The 23,232-nt window shown below is 54.6% G+C and overlaps 1 protein-coding gene across 1 annotated transcript in view; it reads right to left on the reverse strand.

The window, feature by feature from the left end:
- The window catches only part of KAZN (kazrin, periplakin interacting protein), a 62,400-nt gene extending 39,400 nt beyond the window's left edge, over nt 1–23,000 (reverse strand). The window contains exon 1 of the mRNA XM_084300359.1: nt 22,832–23,000. Coding sequence (XP_084156485.1) covers nt 22,832–22,985 — 154 coding nt within the window. The 5' untranslated portion in view covers nt 22,986–23,000. The remainder of the gene's footprint in view (nt 1–22,831) is intronic.
- Nucleotides 23,001–23,232: the final 232 nt, after the last annotated feature.

Below are 23,232 nucleotides of genomic sequence, written 5' to 3' on the forward strand. Positions count from 1 at the left end.
AGGCCTCCCTTTGTGAGCCCATTTATTCCTAAGCACCTGGTATTTCAAGGGAAATTCAATATGAGCTCTTCCCCCGTGCTTTCTGAACTACCTTGCTCACCAAGTGACGATGCAGAATTAGAAAGAATAATAATAAATCAGGATTAGGAATTAATAAACCGGGATCAAAACACCTTCATAAATCATTTCATACTCCCTCCACGTGTGCAGGTCTAATTACTGGAGAGGAAAAGGAGATAAAAACCTCATTCAGGCCAGTGCAATCACCATTCTTAGGAGGAAAGCACCACGGATGCGTTATATTAGCTGTAGAAGTCAAGAGCTCTTCAAAGGTTTAGTGTACCGCAGACACCTGCATTGATGGGCAAGGCAAAAAGCAAATAGTTTTGTTCCCAAACCTGCTTGTATATAAAATAAAGCATCCCGGGAAGAACAGCTAGTGCAAACGGGAGTCTAGACAAGCCCTGATAAGAGGAAGGATTATTATTTTTTATTTATTTTACTTGTAAGCAGCCACTGCATCGATCAGGAGGCAGAGCAGGCAGCCTGCAGCAGCACATCATGCAGGGCTGATGGGGTGGTGGCAGCTGCTCCAGCAGCAGCTCTGCCCCACGGGGACCTGGCTCTGGGTTGCCTAAGTAGCTTCGGGATGCTTAAAAGATGCTGAAGTGTCCCAAAGATGCTTACACGGCCTAAAAAGCCAAAGCTGCTGCAGGCACCAGCACTTGCTGTCTTAGAGAAAGACGGCCAGAGAGCTCGTGGCACCAGGTCCAAGGTGGGTTTGGGGCTTGTCACCCTGCAAACGCTCCGGGAGCTCCGTGGGACAGCAGGCTTGGGTGCTGGCTCACCCTGAAGTGCCTCTCCCAGAAGCGGCGTGAACAAAGCAAAGGGGGAAAAAGTCACCGAGAGGAATAAAACATTTCCCGAGGCAGGAGGGAGCGTTTACTCCCAGCCTTCCTAAACCAGCACCCCAGCTGCTCCATTCATAAATATTTTACTGATAAGAAATCAGCCTGCCAAATCTTAACAAGTGCTTTGATGAAAAATATAAAAAGCCTTTTCCATTAGTGCTTTTGATGTTCTTTGCATAGAGGATAACGAAAGCAGCGGATTCATCTTCCTCCGTCCTCCCTCACTTTTGCCTTTATCTGGCAGAGCCGTGCACAACCTCCAGAGCCCGGAGAAAACGTGAGGCTTGTGCAGGAGGAGAAGGAGCACGCTCCCTGGGGCATCCTCCTGCTTTCCCCCTTCCTTGGGTGTGCAGGACACACGTCACCAGCGTGGGGCACCCGGCTGGAGGACACTGGGCATCACGACTCAACCAGGAGATGCTCAGCAGGCGACCAGGTGCTCCGAGAGCATTTCACTGCAGGCAAAACCCCAGCCCGGCCTTGTAAACTTGGTCTCTTACATCCCGAGATGATGCAGGGGCATCAAGCTCGCTGCCCAGACCTACCAGCACGCCGCGATGGAATAATTTCCCCAGCAGTTTCACAGCCACAGCTCCACCACCACCACCGTTTGCCAGCTGAACTGCCCCGTGATGAAGATGTACTCCTTAATTTTTGCTAGCGAAGCACTGCCAGGTTATCGCTTGCCTATAAAGGGATAAGCCTTTAAAAAAATAAAACAATTTGGGCCCTAAATGGAGCCATTCGGGTGCATGGACACGGCATGGGGAATTGGTGAACCAACACGAGGCGCCCAGGCACAAGAGGAGCTGCAGCAGCCCCCTCGCAGCCCCAGCACGGGGGGAAATCCAAAATCCTGGAAGCAGCGAGTGACCTTGCCGCAGGCTCGCTGCTCTCAGCCACCGACTCGCTCACCATTTAGCTCAGCTCAGCATAGATGGGCTGGGGATAAAGCATCCCAGCGCGCCAGCACCGGTGTTTCCAACACGCTGCTGCTGAGCTTTAAATTGCCTCTTTTATCGTCTCCTCACACTTCGGCTGGAACAGGGCATCCAAAGCAATTAAATCCAACCTATTTTTTTTTTTCCCCCCTACATTTACTCCTTCAAGTGGAGTTTTCTTGTGTGGGGCAGGGATTATGGGTTTTGGACTGGATTTCGAGGCACATTCATTTTCCATTAAGGACCAAACCACAGCCAGCTCTTCTTCCTCAAAAGCAGCTCGCGACGAGTTCAACAAACACCAATTTAAAGCAGTTTAAAGGAAAACCAGCATCCTGCAGAATTTTTGAAAATACAAGAGCCCCGGCGTCACAAAGAGCGTTTTAAGGCCTTTTGAAAGGGAGCAAATTTTTATCAGCCTGAGCGGGATGCTGATGCTTGCAGGAGAGTTATCGCTGCTCGTTACTCATCCTTCTTTTTGGCAGGGGAAGCGGTTATGAAACCCATCACCCGCCGTGCTCCAGGGCTCCTCGGCTGTGCTAGCGCAGCAGAAAACTTCCAGCTTCGGGGAGGGGCACGGTTCATTGCAGGGGTCTTTCACCCTGTTTTTTGCTCCACGATCCCAACGGTGAAGGGAAAAATGCCTCCCTAACCCAGGGGGGGACGCCCCAGCTGCAGGTGGAGGATGCACAGCAATGTGCTAAAGGAACATTTATCCCAAAGCTACTGCCAGGATGGCAAAAAAACACACATGGAAAAGCAGGGGAAGGGGAGAGCACGGAACAGAATGTCTTTTTTTGTTTGTTTTTCAGATCCTCTCAAGGAAATACAGGTAGCAATTTACACATGCCTGCCTGTTTTTATCATGGAGTGAGTGAGAGCAGCGCCCAGAAGCTGCCTCCCCAGCCAGGAGCCAAGGCAACCCCTGCATGATAAAATAAGGCACGGGCAGCAAAGGTCCTTCTCCCGCAGGAATGACCGGCAGAAATTGGAATGGAGCATCTTTTTGCAGCGTTTTTCCCCCATTTCTTGCCCTTTTAATCCCCCCCATGGCTGTAACAAAGCAGTTGGCTGCATTATCTCCACGTGCCCAAAACGCACACGCGCTGCAGAGCAAGGGCACCACGTAAGCACCAAAGAATCAGCTGCAAAATAACCCGAGTGCTTCCCACCCTAACTTACGTTCCCCAGAGGAATTGAAGCGTTTTGAATTATGCCACCTTCTCCTGGAGAACAGGCCCCTTCTGAAGGGCACGGCTCAAGGCACCGCAGGGCTGCGGATTTTAAAACCGTTCATTATGCAAATGGCTCGTTTATTGCTGCTGAGCTGAGAGCAAGAATCCCAGGCACGCACGGAGAAATAAGAGGGGAGCAACAGCGAGCGCAGGACGACTTCTGCTGAGCTGGGTAAGGGTGGCGAGGGGATTACGGGGGAATTTCTGAGCAGAGGGTGACATCGGTCCCCAGCCCATCCCGGTGGTAGCCCGCGTTGTGCAGGACGAGGCCACCAAAGCATCCCCAGTGGGAGCAGGATGAAGATGCAGCAGATCCTGCCCTGTGCCCCCACCACCTGCTCTGATCCAGGCCAAGGTGACGGGCTCCAGCCCCATCGGCGGAGTTGCAGCTGCAGAGCTTCCTCGAAAACCTTGGCCATCCCGCCGCTGGGTGGGAACCAGCGCTAATTAGCGCTTGATGAAGATTCAGAGAGAGCCTGGCTGGGAAAGGAGACAAAACTCAACGCTGCCCACGCGGGCGGGATGTTATGGGAGGACGGCACGGGGAACAGCCTGCCACAGCCTCCACGCCTCGCTCCTCGCCGTGCAAGGCAGCCCCGGCCAAGGCTGAGCCTTTCTCCTCCGGGAGCTGAATCACCGCATGCGTTTGTGAGGCTCAGCACCTTCCAGCTACTGAATTTAATTCGAGTTCAAGTCCTGGAAGTGACTTGGCACGAGGTATTGAAGCCAGGGGAAATAATAAGGAGCCTGAAAAGCAAAACAGGAACACCGAACTGAGCATTAAAGAGCCTTTCAAGTTCAAATGCAGGAGAAAAAAATAATAATAAAAAAAGCAATCCCAGCCTAATGTCAGCACTTAGATCCTGAAACCACATCCATGAAGGTGTAGCTTGAACTGCAACACAACTTCTATTGCAACGTCTGCTGCTGAACGACCGGAATGACAAGAGGGAGCCTGGCCAGGAGCAGAGGGCTGCAGGATCCGGGCAAGCAGATTAATTACTGGGGGGAAAGGTCCTGGCCCACGAGTACCTGCCAATGTGCACAACCAAAGCTGACACGTCCCGGCCACAACAGCCAAGCTCGGCTATGCCTGACCTGGGGACTGAAAAGTGTAAATTCACCTGGGTTATAATAAATTCACCAGCATCCTGTAATGGAGAGACCGTTTCTTGCTTCAAAGGAGAGCAGCGAAGTACCCACAACAGCCGAGCGCGCTGCAGTGCGCATCCACGCGCCTTGTCCTGAGCAGATGAAGGCCGAGTGCCACGGGCTGAATGGGCAAAGCTAATTAGCTGGATGAGCACATGCAAGATCGGGACCCTAAATTTGTTCCCGGCCTCCTGGACCACCGATAACTCCTTTTGCTGGTTGTCGTGCAATGCAGACAGCGCCGGTCCGAGGCGGTGCTGTAACCCCTCGCTGCCATACAGCATTTGGCTTGCAAAGGTTAAGGTTGAGGAACAGCAGCTCGGGTGAGAGAAGCTTTATCCACAATCTTATCGCAGGGCCCTGTCACACCTGGAAGCAGGGTTTGTGTCTCCCAAGCTGCTGTTAATGCTGCCAACAACCGGCCACGCACAGCACCGCCAAAAGGTTTGCTCTGAGACGCGGTGCAGGGTCCCGCTAACAGCTCCGAGCAGGGAGGATCCTGTGAGCCTTATTCACATCACAGAGCTTTGGCACAACCCCCAGTGCTGGGTCTCATCCCCCCAAGGGCAGCAATCGGGAAAAGGAAGGGCGATTTGGCTGCTCTGCTGCCTGGGTCAGAAAGTGCTGGCAAAGCCTTTGGAGATCCTCAGGGGTGCAGGGGAAGGAAGCAGCCAAGGTCTCGCTGCTGCCCGAGCTGAAGTTACTGGCCAAGCTCCCACTGGCTGCAGGAGCATTGCTCAAAAGGATCGCGGAGAACAAATTGGGTGAAATCTGAGGCTAAAAGGGGCTGAGCAGATGGGAAAATCAGGCGGTTTTAGATCGCACGGCTCTCCATCATCTTGGAGAGGGGCTGGTAGGATAACCAGGCGCAGCAGCATCACCACGCTCGGTACAGGCATCATTTTCCTCCCGAGGAGCTGAGCGCCATCCTGCATTTCAGAGCCCAGCCCCGGCATTAACAACATCTCACCTCTCCAAACGAGCAGCCAAAACCCCCAAATCTGTGGCAATTTAACATACGCAAACTGATGCACATTACAGGCCTTTACTGCAGGATTTGTCCCACTCCCACATATGCATACCATTATTTCTGAAGAAAAAAAGAAACACTACTGAACCAGGCAATGACTGCTACATTTTATTCCTTCCTTAATCTAAACATATAGTCATAAGACCAAGGTATTTGCTATAAGGAAATGAGCTGTCAAGTGATTTACGGTCTTGCTCTGTCTCAGCAGCTCCAAGTCTTCTCCATCACCTATTTTTAGCAAGCTGTAAATTAGAGGCAATAAGGGAGAGGGTGTGAGCCAGGCTCAGAAATTCGTAGAGCAAGCTTACCTCCTTCTCCCTCACCCCAACACACCTATGGTGCAGGATCGGGGTGCCATACACACACCGACAGTCGGCATTATGCAGCTGCCGCTGCTTGGAGCTGCCTTCTCGCAGGAGATCAGCACTTGCAGCCCCCAAGAAGCTCCGTGTGTGTGTGTAGAGTGCTCAGTATAATGCCCCAAACAGCTCAGAGCCTACATGTGCCAGGGACCCACTTGGTGTATGGGAAGGCTCAAGTGGAGCACTGCACCTTCTACCTGCCTGGCCTATCTCCCAGTCATCTAGCTCCCCACTGAATATAAATTCAATAGGAGCACTTGCTTTATTCACAATTTATTGGTCATTCCAGCCACAATTATTCTAATAATTCCCTTCACCAAGAACGAAGGTCCATTATTGTAGAAACTTTTATTTGCAGTGGCTTCGCAGCAAATGATGACAATAATTATTCTAACTCCCATACAGCACTTTCCATGCAAGAGCTTTAAGAGCTTTAACAATGCAAAGTTATTACCGGAGCCTTAACAATAGAAAGTTATTACCAGCATCCTTATTTGCGAGAACGAGGTGCAGAAAGATCAAATGAATTGCTGCAGATCATTCAGCAACTCGCTGGCAATGGCAGGAACAGCACCGTAAGCCCCTGACCCTCCACCAGCGCTGAGCTGGACAGGGGAAAAAAATATATACCCGTGCAGAACATACTAAAAAAAGGGGTAGGTTTGTTTTTAGGAGAGCAGAAAATGAGCTTTTCTAAAGGAAAGGTGGCAGCAAACATCCGTATCGGGTTCTGTGAAGCCGGGTAACAGCCTGAAATTAAATGACACCACTGATTGCTCCACAGCTGGGAACAGGGTAAGAGGAGGAGGAACGTGCCTCTGGTCTTTTCCTTTTTTTCCATTGGGGATATCCCACAGTGTCTTAGCACTCTGTGCTACAGGGGACATTAAGGATTATAGGCCTTTCCCTTGTTTCTCTTCCCCCTATCCCCCTTTTTTTTTTGGCTCCTGAAAGATGAGACGGATACAACCAAAATCCATGCTGGGTTTTGACCATACTGGCCAAGGAAACTCACTCAGAAGTACCAAACACGTGCTGAGCATCCCCAAAGCTCCCCCTTGTCACAAGTATTTTATGTGACAGTTTATTTAGGAGAAAGAGCAGACCTTAATCAGCAGCAGAACCATGAAGAAACGGAATATTTATTCAGAATTGCGTCCTGTTTCCCAACAAGATGAAATCCTCCGAGGCAGCTATTAAGGAGGTCGCCTAGAGGAAGGGAAATTCAGCAAACCAGATTATCTCTAACAGGCTTATCCGCTGGAAAAAAAAATCATCAGAGCAGCAATCAGATGGTTCTGAAAGACAATTAATGTAAGGTAGGGGAGAAAGGAAAATGTAGCAGGGCGACAAGGAGCGCAGAGCGCAGCTCGTCACGGCTGGGCAGATTTCAGGGCATTACACGACCCCGCGCACTGCTGGAGGAGGAAAGGGATGTCAGGCATCCCCAGTGCCTCGTGTGGCTCTGCCAGAGCACATCTTTTACCTAACAGTCACGAAAAAGAGGAATTCCCTCCCGTTAGTCCGGCTGGTGGCCACAAACCGGACCCCAAGGTGGCTTTCCCCAGCTCCTCACAGCCAGCTCTGCGGCTCCTGTCCACAGCCACGGCCAAAGCACAGGGAGCTGCCTTCTCCGAGGCTTGATCCCAAAGGCTGAAACCGATGGCAAAGCCCCAACAGACAAAGGAACAGAGCTCAGGAGGGCTGTTTCCAACCCAGGTGCCTCTTGCATCTCCGACCTTAAGGCAGGGCTCAGTGGCACACGAAACAGGTGCCCCAAATCTTGCCGTGACTTCACCGTTCCCCCCATGTGTTTCTCAACAGTGGAGCCAGGCAGAAAAACATCAAGGAAAAAACCCTCCAGAGAAATGGAGAGGGGTCCTGGGATGGGAAGACATCCGGGCCATTAGCTCCAGCTGCAGGGACAGACAGACTGTGGGATTTGGGGACGTCTTTCCATGGACTTCGCTACGCTTTTGGACCAAATTCCTGTACAGAGCTGCACTCACGAGCTATCAGGGAGCTCAATTTGTTAGCATTTTTAAAGTGCTTTCAGCTCCTCGAATGAAAGGTGCTATCAAAGTGCAAAGCAGTCTGACTACCGATAACAGCCTAAGAACCCAAGTTCAGGCCTTCCCTGCAAAGCCTTGTGGCACAAAATAGTTTCGTAACACAGACTCTGGCACGGCCCTAAGAGATAACAAAAGTTTCTTTCAAAGAATTCTTCTAGGCACCAGTTTTCCAAGATTCCCTTTAAATCCACAAAACGTGACGGCGAGCTTGAAATTCCCACGAGGGACCCGAAGCTGGGTGGAAAGCCAAGAGGCCCCAGGGTTCCCCGAAAAGCTTCCCGCTGGTACCCGAGGCCCGGCGGTGCTGGTATGTGGGGTCAGGGCACTGACCGCAGGGGACCCGTGCTGCAATCCTTTCCTCCTGGCAGCCCAGGGAGCCAAAAACGAGGCTGTCGCTGCCTTCCTGCGTGCAGATCCCCGAAATTGTACAAAAGGGATGGCACAAAGCAGGACGCATGGCGAGAAGCCTGGCACGACCGCAGGTTGACATAACGTGGGTTTACTTTTCTTCCCAAAATCTAGATCCCAAGCCCATAAAAACATTGGCAGCAGGCAGCGGAAGGCAGGCAGCGCGCTCCTCTATCGCTTTGCAGTGGAATAGACTTCATCCTGTTTCCTCTGGCCCCAGATCAAGCAGGCTCCTCGCAGGAATTTTCCATTATCCCGTGGCAAATACAGCAGGGCAATCCAGCCGCTTAACTGACTTACACTTTGACCCCCCCCTCTTTAGCAGCAGCGAGATCGTGCATAAAGCATGAGCTGGTTCTTGTGAAAACCCACTGCCTCCAACACCCCCACCCCAGGGAAAAGCAGCTGGAAATCCCGGGCTGCAAAGGACGGGGACATCGCTGGACTTCCTCCTCCCTCCTGCCCCCTATTCCCAGATGCTGAGCCCCGAATGTACTTCCACAGCCCATCAGTCTCAAAAATTGAGGGAGATGGGAAAACCTAGAGTAAAAGCAGAGTTTTTCAGTAAATCCTCCTCTCGTGCTGCTTCCCTGGCACCCCGCAGGCTCACCCCGGAGCCCATGCTGCTCGCAGACACCCCACTATGTGAGCAGGGAGCATCCCAAGGGCTGCAGCTCCCATCCTCGGGCACAGGGACTCTGGAAACACACCCGAACCCTCTGCTGCCGCCGCTGAGGCTGCCAAGACCAACATTTAACAGCGGTGCCCTCCAAGCACCCAGCATTGAAGCCTCCCAGCGTTTCGGGGCTCGCCCGAGGAGCGCTCGCAGCACCGATAACCACACAGAGCTCACCCTGGCTTTTCCCACTCCACGTGTGTTTGCTCAAGAAAAACGCGAGGCATCTCCTAATCACTGCTCATTTCCAACACAGCTCCGACCGTCCCCAGGGTCACGGGCAGCGGGAGGCATCCCCGGGGCTGTTTGTGCTCGGAGCCATCTGCTGAACCAGGAGCATCCCGACACAAACGAGCAGAGCCCTGTAGCTTATTTGGAAGGGACGAGCGAGTGACACAAAAGCTTGCCTTTTACTCCCTCTTTCCAGAAATCCGCGCTCGAATAATGTGATGGCTCGGCTCCAATTAAACTCTCCTAGCAGCATGGTTCGCATCATCTTGGAGAAAGCGGAGAGCTACGGCTCCAAAAACACGTCCTCAGTTCCTTGTGTGCAAACCGCTTGGCTCCGTCTGGCTTGCGGGGAGCGCCGAGCATCTCACCCCGTACATCTCTGGATTTGACCCGCTCCACCTCGCCCACCACACCCTTCATTAGGCAGTCTGAGAACGAAGTAAAAAAAGCCCTAATCCTGCAAACAGCTCCTGCATCCCAAACACAGAACAAGCGAGAAGAAAAAGCGTCCCCCGGCCGCAGGGACAAAGCCCACATTGTCCCACAAACGCAATTAATTCCAGGGGTAAAAAACAACGTGGCTTTACACTTGGGAAGGGACAAAGCCTTCCTAGAACACAGCCAGCTCCAGCACTCAGTGGGTTTTCGCCCTGCAGCGTCCCCAAAACCACATTTGGGATGAGGATGCCTCAGCTCACATCTGCTAGCATCTTCCTAACCTTATGCAGCACCATGAGCTTTTTTTGGGGGGAAAAGTGCTGAACTCTTTCAAACTCTTGCTGCCATTTGCCAGCAGCACCCTCCTCCCGCTGCGAGGCACGGGGCTGCCACGGCCCCTCTCCAAAACCCAAATACCAGGGGAGCGCAGCACGGCTTCCAGCATCCAATCTGTACTTACCAACTAATCAGCAGCGACAAAAATAACCCGTCTAATTATCAGAGCGCTGCCACTTAAATAATGAATTACGTGCCTTATTACAAAGTATAATAGATCAGAGGTACGTGAAACAATCGCAATTAGTAAAACAAAAAAAGTGCCAGAAAACCAAAAAAAGAAGCCCTGCGAGCGCGATCCGAATACAAGATCTCTCCCCAGAAGAGGAGGCTCCAGCCCTCTCCACGGGCTGTAAGACCCTGCAAGACCTCAACCTCTTTTCAGCCTCCAACCATCCCAAGGTGGACGCATCCCCTACAGCTTCTCGGGCTGCTTTTTTTCCCCTGTTGCACCCAAATCAGTATTTATTTACCTTCAGATGTCTCCATAGCTCGCTACGGCCCTGGCAGTGCAGGAATGGGATGCAGGGCAGCACGCGCTGCCAGTCACACCCGGGGCTAGATCTTTGTGTAGCATGGGAAAGAAAGTCGCGGTTAAAAAATAAAAACCCACTATCAACTGCAAAATGTTTTAAAAATAAAAGAAATCCAAAAAGCTGTGTGGGTGTGTGTGTCTGCAAGATGGTGTAACAGGACTCAACAACAGTCACTGATCTCTAGAACAACATCTTTCTTCTGACGGAGGAGATAACGAGCTGGCAAAGCTCTTCCTTTTACTTTAAAACATCCTTTTAGTAACCTGAGCGCTGTTTGTGCAGACTGTTCAATTCATTTACTGTCCAAAATTCATTGTACTTAACCCAGCCCTGAATCACCAGCGCTGAGCTCAGGCTGTGGGGCTGCCCCACAGCTGGAGGAGATGCTTTCGGAAGGTCCCTTCCACCCAAACACGTCTATTCTGTTCCTCCCCAGGACGTGCCAGCCTGACCCCTACCACCCCGAGTGCCTCCAGCACGGCCGGGATGCACCCAGAGCACCCCGCTGCACCCCGAAGCAAAAAAAAATAAACACAAACCCACAACAAAACAGCCTTTCCACCTCCAAAAAAACGCGTTAACATTTTTTTGCACAAAAATATTTTCTGTCTGAGCTCACTTTTAGCAGCGTTGCAGCTGGATACAATTAGGAAGCAGAAGAGGGGAGGGGGTGGCAGCGCTACACGGGCAGGGGCTGAGCCCCCCTGCAGCTGGCTCGAAGCACGCAGCCGCGCACACCGAGGTCGTGAGGCTGGCCGGGCGCTTCGTATCTCCTGCAGGAACGGCTGCAGCATGAGCAGATCCTTGTGGAGATGCTAACCAAGCAAGCTGGACTTTGGGGATTTTGGTACGTGCCCAAAAAAACCCATCTTGGGTCCGAGCTGAACTGGAAGTGCGTCCTCCTGCTGGCTTGCAGCTCAGGTGCCAGGTGTGTGTGCGCACAACGAGACAAAACGCCCCCACACAAAGCCAAACACAACCCGAGGTGAAGCCTGGATGTCTGTTTCCATCCCTAAACCCCCCCAAAAGAAATAAAAACACACAAGATCCCAAAGCCAAGGGCGAAACTCTCATTCAGCCCGAGGCCCAGCGCCCGCGCTTGCTCTTAGTGCCCTCCCCACAACCCGCCCGGCGCCTGGGTTCAAAGCTCCTCACCGACCGTGAACCTAATTAACGTGGTGCTTCCCTGCGAACCTAATTAACGTGGTGCTTCCCCCTTCACCCAGGGCATTAAGAGTGGATAAACCAAACGTGCCGTTGGGCTCAGTCACACTGCTTGGACCCGCGATAGCCCCTGCGGGGTGGGACACGGAGCCAGGGGATGAAACGCACCGAGACACGGACACAGCAGGAACAGCTCCGGCTGGGAAGCCCCTGTATTTTACTGTGTTTTTACCAGCTCGAAATGGAGGAGGGAGACCTGCCGTGGGGATGCCCTACCTGCATCCGAAGGCCCTTCGGAGCTGCCCCCACCCATGACACCAGCATGCACGGTGGAACCTCTCCGGCACGCTCCGTGCGTGCCACCAACCCCAGCAGAAGCATCAGGAACCGAAAATCAACGCAGGGCGACGCATCCAGCCAGCAGCAACTTCAGAGGAAGCCCCGTAACAGCGCCAAGCTGTGCAAAAACCGAGGTGGGAAAGCCTCTCTTCCTTCTTCCCCATGCTCCTCCACCCCGCTGGCCGGCCAGGAGCTCCTAGGGGCGCAGGAGAACCTGTTTAATTGCTAACGAACGGGGAACGCGTTAATAACCTTTGGGTTTGTTCACCTGGGAGCGCTGGAGGCTCCGAAGCCTGGAGGAGCTCCACGCCGGGGTCCTGTTGGAGCAATCCACAACCGCAGGGGTCCTGGCAGCGGGTCGCAGCCCCCAGGGAGCCCCGGGAAGAGCTGGGCAGGCGAGCTGGGACCCCCCGAGCCGCGCAAGGGCGAGGACAGGAGAGGCGCCTCCGCGAGCAGGTCATGGGGACGCGTTGGGCAACGAGCAGCGCCGGGAACACCCTTGGGAAAAGGCTGGGCTGGCAGACGCGTAACAGACGTAACGTGACGCAAGCGGGACGGCTTTCACCCGACGCAACCCTTAATTAAGCTGATGAGGTAGCGAGCGGGAAGGATTAGGGCTGTGGGTGGGATCACCTCGCCTCCCAGCTCCTGCCCCGAGTGGCGGCGCTGGAGCCTGAACTCACCCTCGAGGCGGCAGGGAGAGACGAGGGCCGCTCCTCTCCTCCTGAGATGTCAGAAAAAAACAAAACTGGGAAGAAGCCAGCCCTCTGCTCCGACCCGTTTGGACAAGCCTTGGAGCTGTCGGAGGGACAGCCCGCCCCGGCTCACGATTCAACGTTTGCAACCAGCAAACACCTCGCGAGCTTCTCGGCTGCGAGCAGGCAGGACACCGGTGCCCTTCCCCATGGATGGCTGCTAGGAGGAGGGCAGCGGCTGCTTTCCATCCATCGTTCCCACGGCGTGCACACGGAGAGGCTGCTCGACTTCACGGGAATGAGCTGGAAGGCAGCACCGAGGAAAAGCACGGAAAAAAACTCAAGCGCAATTAGCATCTGCAGCAAAAAGCCTCCCGCCCATCCTACCGTTTTCCACCGTTAAAAAAATAAGATAAAAAAATAAATAAAGGAAATCTTCCCGGCTCATCATCATTTCTAAGAGGCAAACTAAGGGATCGAGCAAGTTGCTGCTTGCCTGAATAAACAGCCAGGAAGGGAAGCGCCCGCCCAGGCAGATCCCAGCAGGTCAGGGTGGCGCAGCGGCTCCTGGCGCGAGCTTCCAACAGCGCCCGGAGCAAGGCGCCCCGACTGCTCGAGCTCCCCGCACGCTGCTTCTTCCCCTCCTACCATTAGGAAATGCACCAGAGATTGAAGACGCGCTTTCTGCTGTTTCGCCAAGCAAAAGTTTTGGCTAAAATTTGGAAAAAATTGGCTGCCAAGGACAGCGTTTACCCAGCCCAAGCATGAGTGCACGGATACAACGCAGCGTTGTGTGCGGCATCTGCACCGGGATCTGAGGGATCAGTTCTGCTCTGGATGCCCTCCCGTACCTCATGCTGCTGCTCCTGGAGCTGTGCACACACACACGGAGGCACACGGAGGCTTTCTGTGCTCTGCCCATGCTGGAAAGGGCCCCGGGGGGCTCATCCACACGGGGGCTGCATCTGCTGACTCCTGAACCTCCTCTCGCCACCGATACAGGAACAACATTCCCTGACACTGGGACATGGGACACTCTTTGTGCTTCCACCTGACATCCACCCCACGCTCCACGCCACGTTATTTTCCTTACCATTTTCTCCTCTTTTTCAACAGAGCGGATGATGAAAACTATTTGGCGACGTTAATTACCAATTTAATACTGCTCTCCTAATGACACGTACACAGATTTACGATGAGATCAGAGCAGCCCCGCTAATCAGGGATAAACCTGGTGTGCTACAGAGGGTTATAGGTTTTTATTCGTCTTTCTTGTTGGTCTAATTGATGGTATTACCCTCTGAACTGGATACACACACAAAGAAATTCGAGATATGCTGAAAACACGGCCCAGGGGAAGCAGCGTGTGTTTGATGGTTTCCTACCGATTAGCTCTGGCACCGATGACGTCCGCTCGTGCCATCCACCTGCAGCCAGCCTAACTCACCCTCCTCCCTCAGGATGCTCAGGCTGATAGGAGGTAGTGGCTATTGATACCAAGAAAAGCTCAAAAATATCTTGAGGGCATCACTCTGACTTCTCTGCTTCTGCTCCCCTCTGTACTGGCCCAAAGACATTGATGCTCCCTTCCTAATGCAAGTCCAGGAAAACGCTGCTGCAAAATCAGTTTGGACTTGCAGCTCTGGTAACCACCAAAAATGAGCTAGCAAAGGAGAGCTACCTGGCAAAAAGTGCAATAAAGCAAAATATTCCCCACTTGCAGCCTTTACATGCAGCTGTGAGCAAAAGGGACCCAGGTCCATCAGGTCGGCTCCTCAAGGCGCAGATCATTTTCCTTCTTGGAGAGGAACCCAAAGCTCGGCGGCTCCCAGCTCAGGCCGTGCTGGAGCACCCAACGCCGGCAATTCTGCGGGTATCTGGGTGACTTCAAGGACCCAGCCCAAGCTCCTGCCACAGGTTCCTGCCCACCCAAAAGCCCAAACCACGTCTGCACCACGGGGCAGCTCCCTGCAGCCACGCCGGTGCCAAAACCCCCCGCAGACCTTTCCACCCCACACGGGCGATGGCGAAGAACTGGAGCGGGTCGCCCAAAATTCCCTCTGCTGAGGACTTACTGGGTTTGGCCCCGTGCAGTATTCCCACCTGCTGGATAACGTGCTCGGTGATGAGGCCAGAGGTGTGCTTGCCGACAGCAGGCTATCTACGGGCTGTCGTCGACACGCACCAGCCGGCTCTGCTCCTTTGATGCTATCTGGAGCCCTTAATGCTGCCAGCAAGCGGAGTTAATGCCTTATCTGCATATGGGTTTTTAATCCTGCACTGTGGTCATTATCAAATTATTGTCAGACTAATTAACAGGCAAAGCTCTCCAGGCTTTTTTTTTTATCCTTTTTTTTTTTTTTTCTTCCTGTCTCTTAAGTAAAACAAATAGAAAACGATCCCAAATATATCAGGATTCAATATATCAGGATTCGGCATCGGGCTACCTTCAGCAGCTACAGCTGCGCTGGGCACAGCAGGCTAACCACGGCAGCACAGGGAGCTCTCTACCCCTAAAACCACGACAGCATCGAATAAATCTCAAAAAAAACTCAGCCCGAGATCACACCGTGCCGTTTAAATGAAAAGAACCCATAAGGAACCTACAAGGTATTCAGAGCCATTTAGGAAAGTGCTTCCCATTCATCTCGCCACACCTGCCACGCTGAATCAAAGCGGTTTTGCCACTGCAGAGTAAATGCACCCATCAGAGGAATTACGCCCCAAATGAGACCGGTCCCTACCGAACGCACTCAGAAAGCGCTGCGATAAGATGTGCAGGAGATGCCTCAAATTGGATCATTTACCAAAATACCCTGGAAATGGTGCGTGCCCGGGGAGGAGCAGCGCATACAAAGGCTCTCTGCAAAGGTGGGGGCAAGGCAAAGCGCACGGAGCCCCCTCCCTGCAGATCCCACACCCAGAGGCAGTGGTTTTACAAAAACATCCCCGGGACTTGAGGGCTTTGCATGAATTCCCCCCGAAGCTGACGCTCCGCGACCAGCTGGATACCTTCAAATTCACTGCACCTGCAATAACCTTTTGGCTTCTACTGCAACATCCAGAAGAGGCCTTCACGGGATCAAACCCAGCCCTAAAACTAACTAGGTGGCCCTCTGCTGCTTCTCAGACCCACGTCACCACAACCCTGTAAATCTGGTGGCTGTCCCAGGGGGGCTGCACCGCTTTGGCCGCGCTGGTCCTGCTTTCACAGGAGCTCCCTCCAGCAGCCCTCTCCGCCAGCCTCCGCTTTTGGACCCCTCTCTGCCAGGAGCAGAGCTCGTTCAGGAAGCTGGAGCCCGTCTGAACGACAGCCCACGTGGCTCGGAAACGAGCTGCCGTGGCTGGGATGTCAGCGCTGAGCTTTGCAGATTCAATCACCTGATGCCAACGCAGCGGGAGCGCAGCGCGTCGCCATCCGAAGCGGTTCCCCTGCTCCTGCCCCAGCCCCGGCTGCAGCAGGGAAGAAACGAGGAAGGATTTGGCCACGGGCACTTAACAACTCCGGATCCGTTACAGGGGGTGGGAAAGCGCAGGGAATTAAGCTGCAGGTGGAGAAAACGACAGGCTTTGCCTGAGCAGATAATGCAATAATTGACAAACAGAAAGCAAAGAACCGGGCGTGCTTGGGTTTGGTCAAAACAGCAACGCTGATGCACACAGGGGGGAATATTCCCCCAATATTTGGCAGCTGCAGGATGAAGTTGTGTTTCTCAACGTGTCGCTGTTGGCCAGAACGACAAAAGCACGCCGCCAGCCCTCGCCCAGCAGTTCAGAGCTGGGCTCTCCTCCTCCTCATGGCCCAAAGGAGTCGCTCCAGAACAGCTCTGCGGGTGTGCGCAGCAAGGAGTGGGAAATACACCCCCTAAACCAGCGCCCAGATCCCATGCCACAGGTTACAGAGCTGTGCTAAAAAATCAGCCTGCCCTGCTGACTTTCAGAGTACAGTCAGGGCACAGGAACAGCCCTCTGAGCTCACTCCTCTCCTTTCCTCCTCCAAGAAGGAATTGGGATGCTGCTAGAGCCAAGCGGCTTGGCTCTGCTCCCACACGTTTCCCATAGCTGTCAGAAACGGAGCAAAAATAGTTTGGGGCATAGGTATGGTGGGAGGAAGGTGCTGGGAAGAGCCAGTCCCGCTCGCTCCAAAATCGCAGCAAAACTCCTGCTGGCCTCGGCAGAGCAGGCGCTGTTTAAAATTCAGAGCACAGCTGAGTTTGGCCATTTTCCTACTGGAAAGCTCAGCGTAGCCCACTAAACCCTTCACAGCTCTCTCTTTAGGTTTCTTCTAAGATGATCTTTTCCCCTTTCTGCAACTTAAAGAGAGCGTCTAGACTGCCTAAACCCAGCCATCAAAGTTCAGCTCCTCGAACCTCTTCCTCAAATCCATTTGCTCTGCTTTCTACCCCGAACTCTGCACATCTCCCCCCAGAAGAGGGGCATGCTTCCCGTGCCCGTATGCCAACAGCAAATTTTGATCTACAGCGGCATCCCCCAGCAATCTGAAACATCCTGGAAAAAAAACCCTCCGACGGGACTGACAATTTTGTGTGGTTTTTTTTTTTTTTTTTTGGAGGGGAGGATGATGGACAATTTGCTTAAAAATAACGGGCTGGAGCACAAGCGCCCGGGTGCGCTGCCAGCACTCATCTGTCATCATCTTGGTGCTTAAATGATGCGCCTGCCCGCGTGTGCTGAGCGCAGGAAACCCTCCTGCTGGACGGTGGCCAGGAAATCCAGCTGGCACGTCAGCGCGCTGTTTGTTTCGGGCAGCTCGTGCTGACCGCTCATCCCAGGACCCCGCACGTTGCACCGAGGGTTTCGGGCAAATACACGTGCCATGAGGAGCCTCCGAGTGCTGCAGAAACAGCCACGACGGCCATCGCTGGATAAATCTGGCACAAAAGAATATAACTTTTTTTTTTTCCCCCTCTGAATATCCAGAACCATGTTGGTTCTGGGGTCTGTCTTTTCTTTTTTTTCATCCGCTCCTGTGCCTGTAGCTGCTGTATGGCATTTCACGGTCACGAAGGTACGGCCACTTCTGCAAATGCCATGTTTGTGTAAGAAATAAAAGGCAAACAAAGAGAGAGGCTGGCTTACAAAACCCAAACACCACCCGTGGCCTCATGGTGCTGCAGAAGATGCACAACCCTGCTTCATCCGCTCTGCGGAAACCTACTTGTCATCAGCATCGCCAGCTCTCGGGGGTTTGCTCGCTGCTGTAAAAAGGAGCCAAAGGAAAACCTGAAGGGAGGCGCTGGCATGGCACCGCGCTCGCCTGCTTCCTCCACACCCCACGGAGCACACCGAAACCTTATTGGCACCAAATACCATTCCCACACCGCCACCAGCCGTGGTGCTGCTCACTCGTAAAACTCGAGGCTGAAAAGCGAGACCCCTTCCTCGACCCGTGTGGCCAGAGCCAGGCTGAGAGGCACCAGGGCTCAGACCGGGGGCCACAGCCTCCAGCAAGCATCGCCCCCAAAGGCATGGGCAGAGCTGGTCGTTCCCAGCCACGCACCAGCCTCCTCCACACCTCTGGCACCATCCCACGTCCCGTTGGTTCAGGGGCTGTCACTAAGCCTCAGCTCTCACCCCCCCAGCCTCAAATGACCCCTGCTAGGATCACAGAATCACCAGGGCTGGGGAGAACCTCGATGATCGAGTCCCATCCCCAAGCCACGTCCTGTTGTTAGGTCGGGGGAGGGCTGGGATGAGTTTTTTTCCTCCTTTCTCCCATCGCCAACAACTCGCACGGCGAGGAGGACCTGGGGAAGCCGACTCGCCGGCGCTCCGCACGCCCCGTGCGCGCTGCTTGTGCAAGCTGCTGCGTCAGCCTCCAGCTCCCTTATCTCACGCGTCGCTGTCAACAAGGAATTACGAGAATTGAATTTTAACAAGCTGCAGACGGAAGCAGGGCCGCGCATCGTGCCCGTGCTGAAGTTCAGTGCCTCGATTAACGCCGTGTGCCACGGCCCCGCTCGCTGGCGGCCGAGCAGCGTGGGCACCTGGAGGAAAGGCACCCGGCTTTATGGGCTGGGCAAGGCCCTTCCTTCCCTGCTGCAACCTGGAGAGGATAAATATCCAATTTTGGGCAACCTGGAGAGGTTCATACTGGGGAGGCAGATTTCTCTGCATCATCTGGCCCCAGTGCCAGAGATCGCTGAGCAGCTGGAGTAACGAAGGGTGAGTAATGGGATGAAGGACTGCCCTTTTGGGGGATGCCCAGACCCACCAGTGGTTATCTGAGTGGCCGAATCCAAGAGAAAATTGCATTTAACTTTCCCCAGGATTAAGACCAGAGCCTGCTTATACCTTCCTCTCCTGTGAATCTAGCACCAAACGTCTTCACGGTCATGCTACAAGCTGGGGAGCCAGAAATCCTGGGTCCTGTCCTTCTCCAGCTTCGGAGCTTCCTCGAGCTCACTCATCCTCAGGCACTTCATGAAAACTCCCCTGGTCGGGCTTTAAAGGAACGAAAATCTAAATATTATCATAAATCTCATGCTAACCATGCCAAATGAGACTTCTGAATAGAAAGACTCTGAATGCATAAAGAGGCTTTAAATTAACATCCTCAAAACCTAAGGTGTGACGGGGACCTGAAGTGCTGGCTGCAGCCCGATGCTTGAGTCTAAAGCAGCCAGGTGAATATTACTACGACACATTTACTTCCCAGCACGTGCAGCTGTAGTAACAGCACAGCAAGACCTTGATCTTGCGATACACACGGTGCAAAAGCACTCCGACATCCAACCGGACTGCAGCATCCGAATTCCTCAGGTTGTGTTACAGCAGCAGCTCTCAGGCTCTGCAAGAACAAAGAACAGCAGGGAAAAGACCCGGGAAGATGAAAATGGCACGTTTTCACCAGCCCCAGAGGATTATTCACAAAACAGTGATACGGCACCGAGGTAACTGCTCACCTCCTGGGCAGAAGTCAAAGTCTTCGTGTTGTAGCAGTGGAAGTGGACAGAGATCAAGGAGAACAAGAGGACGCTATTTTAGGCTGCCACGAGCACAAAGGTCCTCCTGGCCCAGCAGCAACAGCCAGGACGTGACCACACGTGGCCACGATCGCTGCGCAGCGAGGAGGAGTCCCTTGCTGCAGGAGCAGGAGGCAGCTCCTGCGCCCTTTCCAGCCGAATTTTGGCAGCACACAAAAAAACGCCACCGCCGGTGGACCCCAGCATGGAAAGCACTGTGTGCCACTGACGTGCTGAAATGGGAAGCGAGATGAGCCAAACGCTGATCGAGGTCTTATTAATAACACTTGGCTATTGATTGCACTTTACATCTTCAAGCGCTTTGCCAACATTAATTAATTAAGGTGTTTTCCATTTAACGCCGAGAGGAGAGCAAAAGCAGCAGGCGAGATGGCCCAAGCGCCTGGCTCAGCACGGCCTGGCCTTGCTCCCCAAACTTCCCATCTCCCCAGAGACCTTGCTGCTACTCAAAATTATTGAAAACCCTCACGTCGATTCAGCAAAGGACTTCACCCAGGAGGCCAGAAGCACACCCTGGCATGCCAGGGGGCCACGGAGCCCCCACAGCTCCAATGCTCTGCCACCCACCCACGTCCCCACCATCCCTGAGGTGCAAACCAGAGCTGGGCCACCGGGTGCTGACACCCAGGCCCAGAAGCACCAAGAGCAGCCCCACAAGGAGCCAGCGACGTGAATACCGCTCTGCAGTCACCTCCAGATAATGCTACGGCCAAAATAAGTCTCCAGCAAACTCGCCGGTTAAAACGAGGTGCCAGGAGCGAGGGGTTTGGGTGATTAACGCTCACTGCTCAGGACTGTGACAGCACGCGGCTTCATCCCCACCTCCGTACGCACGCCCACCACGCAGTCCGTCTCTCTCGGCTGAATTCTCCCAGTTTTGTTACAAATTGCAGAAAAAAAGCCCTCGGAGCGTTACCTCCCCGCTGCCCGCGTGCGAGCGGAGATGGCACGGTACGGCAGGAGAAGTCGCGGTTGGCACAAAAGGGGCAGTTATTACCTCGAGCTGTCTCAAGCTGCTCCCTAATTATGGGAACGCCACACTTCACCCAGGCAGCGTTAATTACTGAGCGAGCTGAGCACGGAGGCACACGTTTCCCTCAGCTCACCTAACTCCCAGACCGGACCCAGCACATCCACCCTGCAGCGGTGGCAGCAACGAGACCACCACGGCCAAAAGCACCTGGGGGGACCTCGTCACGAGCAGACCCCCCCCCCACCAAACCCTAAATCCCCACGGGCTGCTGGCTGCCCACACCCCATTTACCAGCCTCCAGCTCTCCCACAGCACGTGGGCTTAATCCGAATAGCTCAGCGACCCTCCTACTTACACAGCTCATTCTACTTATTCGGAGTCATTTTCAGCCATCCTTCTGAAATCATCCTAAAAACCCCTGGAGACCAGAAGGCTCCCTACAGACACATCGGCCCCACCTAGAGCAGCAGGCACAGGGCAATGTATGAGAACGCGGATAAATAATAGTAAAAAATTTGGAAAGGAAACCCAGAACGGAGTGAATCGGGTCTATTTATTATTTTTTTTTGCTGAGACCAACCATTCCTCCCCTGGGCTGGATACGTTGCATTTTAAATACCAGCCTCTTCAACACGTGGGGAAGGGGAAAAAAAAAAAAACATCCAGAGCTACACGGCTCGGTGCTGGCCCCCAGCACACCAAGATGAAATTTGCCTGCTGACATCTGGAGGCTGGAGCGAGCCCCCCGGGTCCTCCTGCCCTGCCAAAGGCAACCGCTCCAGTGCCCGGGCCGAGGATGGGAGCGCTCCTGGCACCCTACAGCAGCTGGTATTTCCACCAGCACCCCAAAGCAGGTGGGATTGGGGTTATTACACGGGGAACCTTTGGGGAACAGAGCGCAGTTCTTCAGCGCTGTTACAGCACACCAATTGTTTCCCAGCGTGCTGCCAGCAAAGGAAACCACAGAGGTGCTTTTCCATCACCCAATGGGTTGAAAAATCTCTGAGGAAGGTAAAAAAAAGAAACCCTGACCCCTGGCAAACCACCCCAAATCCCTCCCTCGCCGGGGCGCGCTGCCGAGCAGAGGCACTGCCCCTCCACGCAAACACACGCGCAGCAGCCTCCTGGAGAGGAACCAGCCCAAGCCAAACCCCAAACCCGCAGCAATAGGTGCAGGGAAGGGCAGCCAAAGGGTTTCCCCCGGCCCTTCCAGCTCTCAGCCCTCCACAGCTTTTTGTATGGGCAGGAAGGGGGCCGAGGGGGTTATTTGGGAAGGGGTGCGGGTCCGCGATGCGCAATGGGGTCCGGCACAACTTTGCACCTGGGCACCCCGACACGCACCCCAACACCGTGGCATGTACCCCAGCACCCCAGCACCCACCCCAGCACCCCAACATGCACCCCAGCACCCCGCTCAGCCCCTCCTGGCGATGGATCCCATTAAACAGGTGTACCCCCCCCTCGCCACAGCTGAACCCAACAGGTTGGCTGCAACAACCCCCCGAAGGAGCCCCTCCAAACCGAGCTGCAGCCACACCACCAGCCGCCAACAATGCCCACCGGGGACACCGCTGCCTTTAAACCCCCACCCCGGCCACCCAGACCCCAAAAGGCGACCCGCACCGAAGGGCGACCCGCATTGCATGGGGTCGGCTGATCCCGTCAGCCCATCAGGAACGAGGAAATCGGCCCCGGAGCCGTGCCCGGAGCACAGGTGGGAGCCCAGCCCGGCTCCGAGCCATGGGGCCGGGATGAGCCCGGCACCCGCAGCCCCTTGGGGGGCACCGAGAGGCGGCTGCGTCCCGGGTCCCACCGGGTTGGGGCTTCGCTGGGCAAAAAGGGACCCCCCAGGCGGTCAGCACCCGAGGGGGGGGCACGGAAGCGATGTGTCCTCACCCCTCGAAGGTAAGTTTTGCCCCCCATGGTGTTTTTTTTTTGGGGGGGGGCAGCTCGGGGCTGGGCAGCCGGAGCCTCCCCGGGCCGGGCGATGCCGGCGGGGAGAAGATGGCTGCGGCCGGCTCCCCAATTACGAAACCGGTAAATCGGGCTGGGGGGGGGATAGAGAGAGAAAAACGGGGGGATAAAGAGAGAAAAGGAAGGGATAGAGAGAGAAAAGGGGGTAAAACGGAGAAGGAGGGGGGTTAAAAAGCGAAAGGGGAGGCAGCAGGTAGAGCTTGGGTGCCGAGAGCGCGCGCGGCGCTTTTTTTGGAGAGCTGTTCCTCGCCAAACAAACCGCGATACCATAAACCCCGATCACCCACCACCCTCCCCAGCCCTTAAACCACCCCCCCCGCGCTGTCCCCCCCGAAGCCGGCGGGCACCCACCTTGCGGGCCGTGCTCCATGGCCGGGTCGCTGCCCAGCTCGGCGAGGCGGCGGCCGGTGGCGGCCAGCTCGGCGCGCAGCGCCGTCACCTCCTGGCCCGCCGCCTGCAGCGCCCCGTCGATGCGCAGCGCCAGCTGCTTGTTGTCGTCCATCATGTGCAGGATTTTGGCCTGGGGAGGGGTGCGGGGAAGGGGAGGGGGGGGGGAAAAAACGGGGACGGGGAGGGGTAGGGGGGGGACGGGGGGAGGAAGAGGAGGAGAGAGGTGAGAGAGCGGGAGCGGCGGGGGGAGCGGGGAGGGGCGGGGAGAGGGGAGGGGAGGGGAGAGGAGAGGGAGGGGTTGGGTGGGAGGGGGAGAAGGGGGGTGTGGGGGGGTTGAAGGGGGGTGGGAGGGAATAAAGGGG

This window comes from Netta rufina (assembly GCF_964035555.1).
Source record: "Netta rufina genome assembly, chromosome: 22".
Classification (NCBI taxonomy): domain Eukaryota; kingdom Metazoa; phylum Chordata; class Aves; order Anseriformes; family Anatidae; genus Netta; species Netta rufina.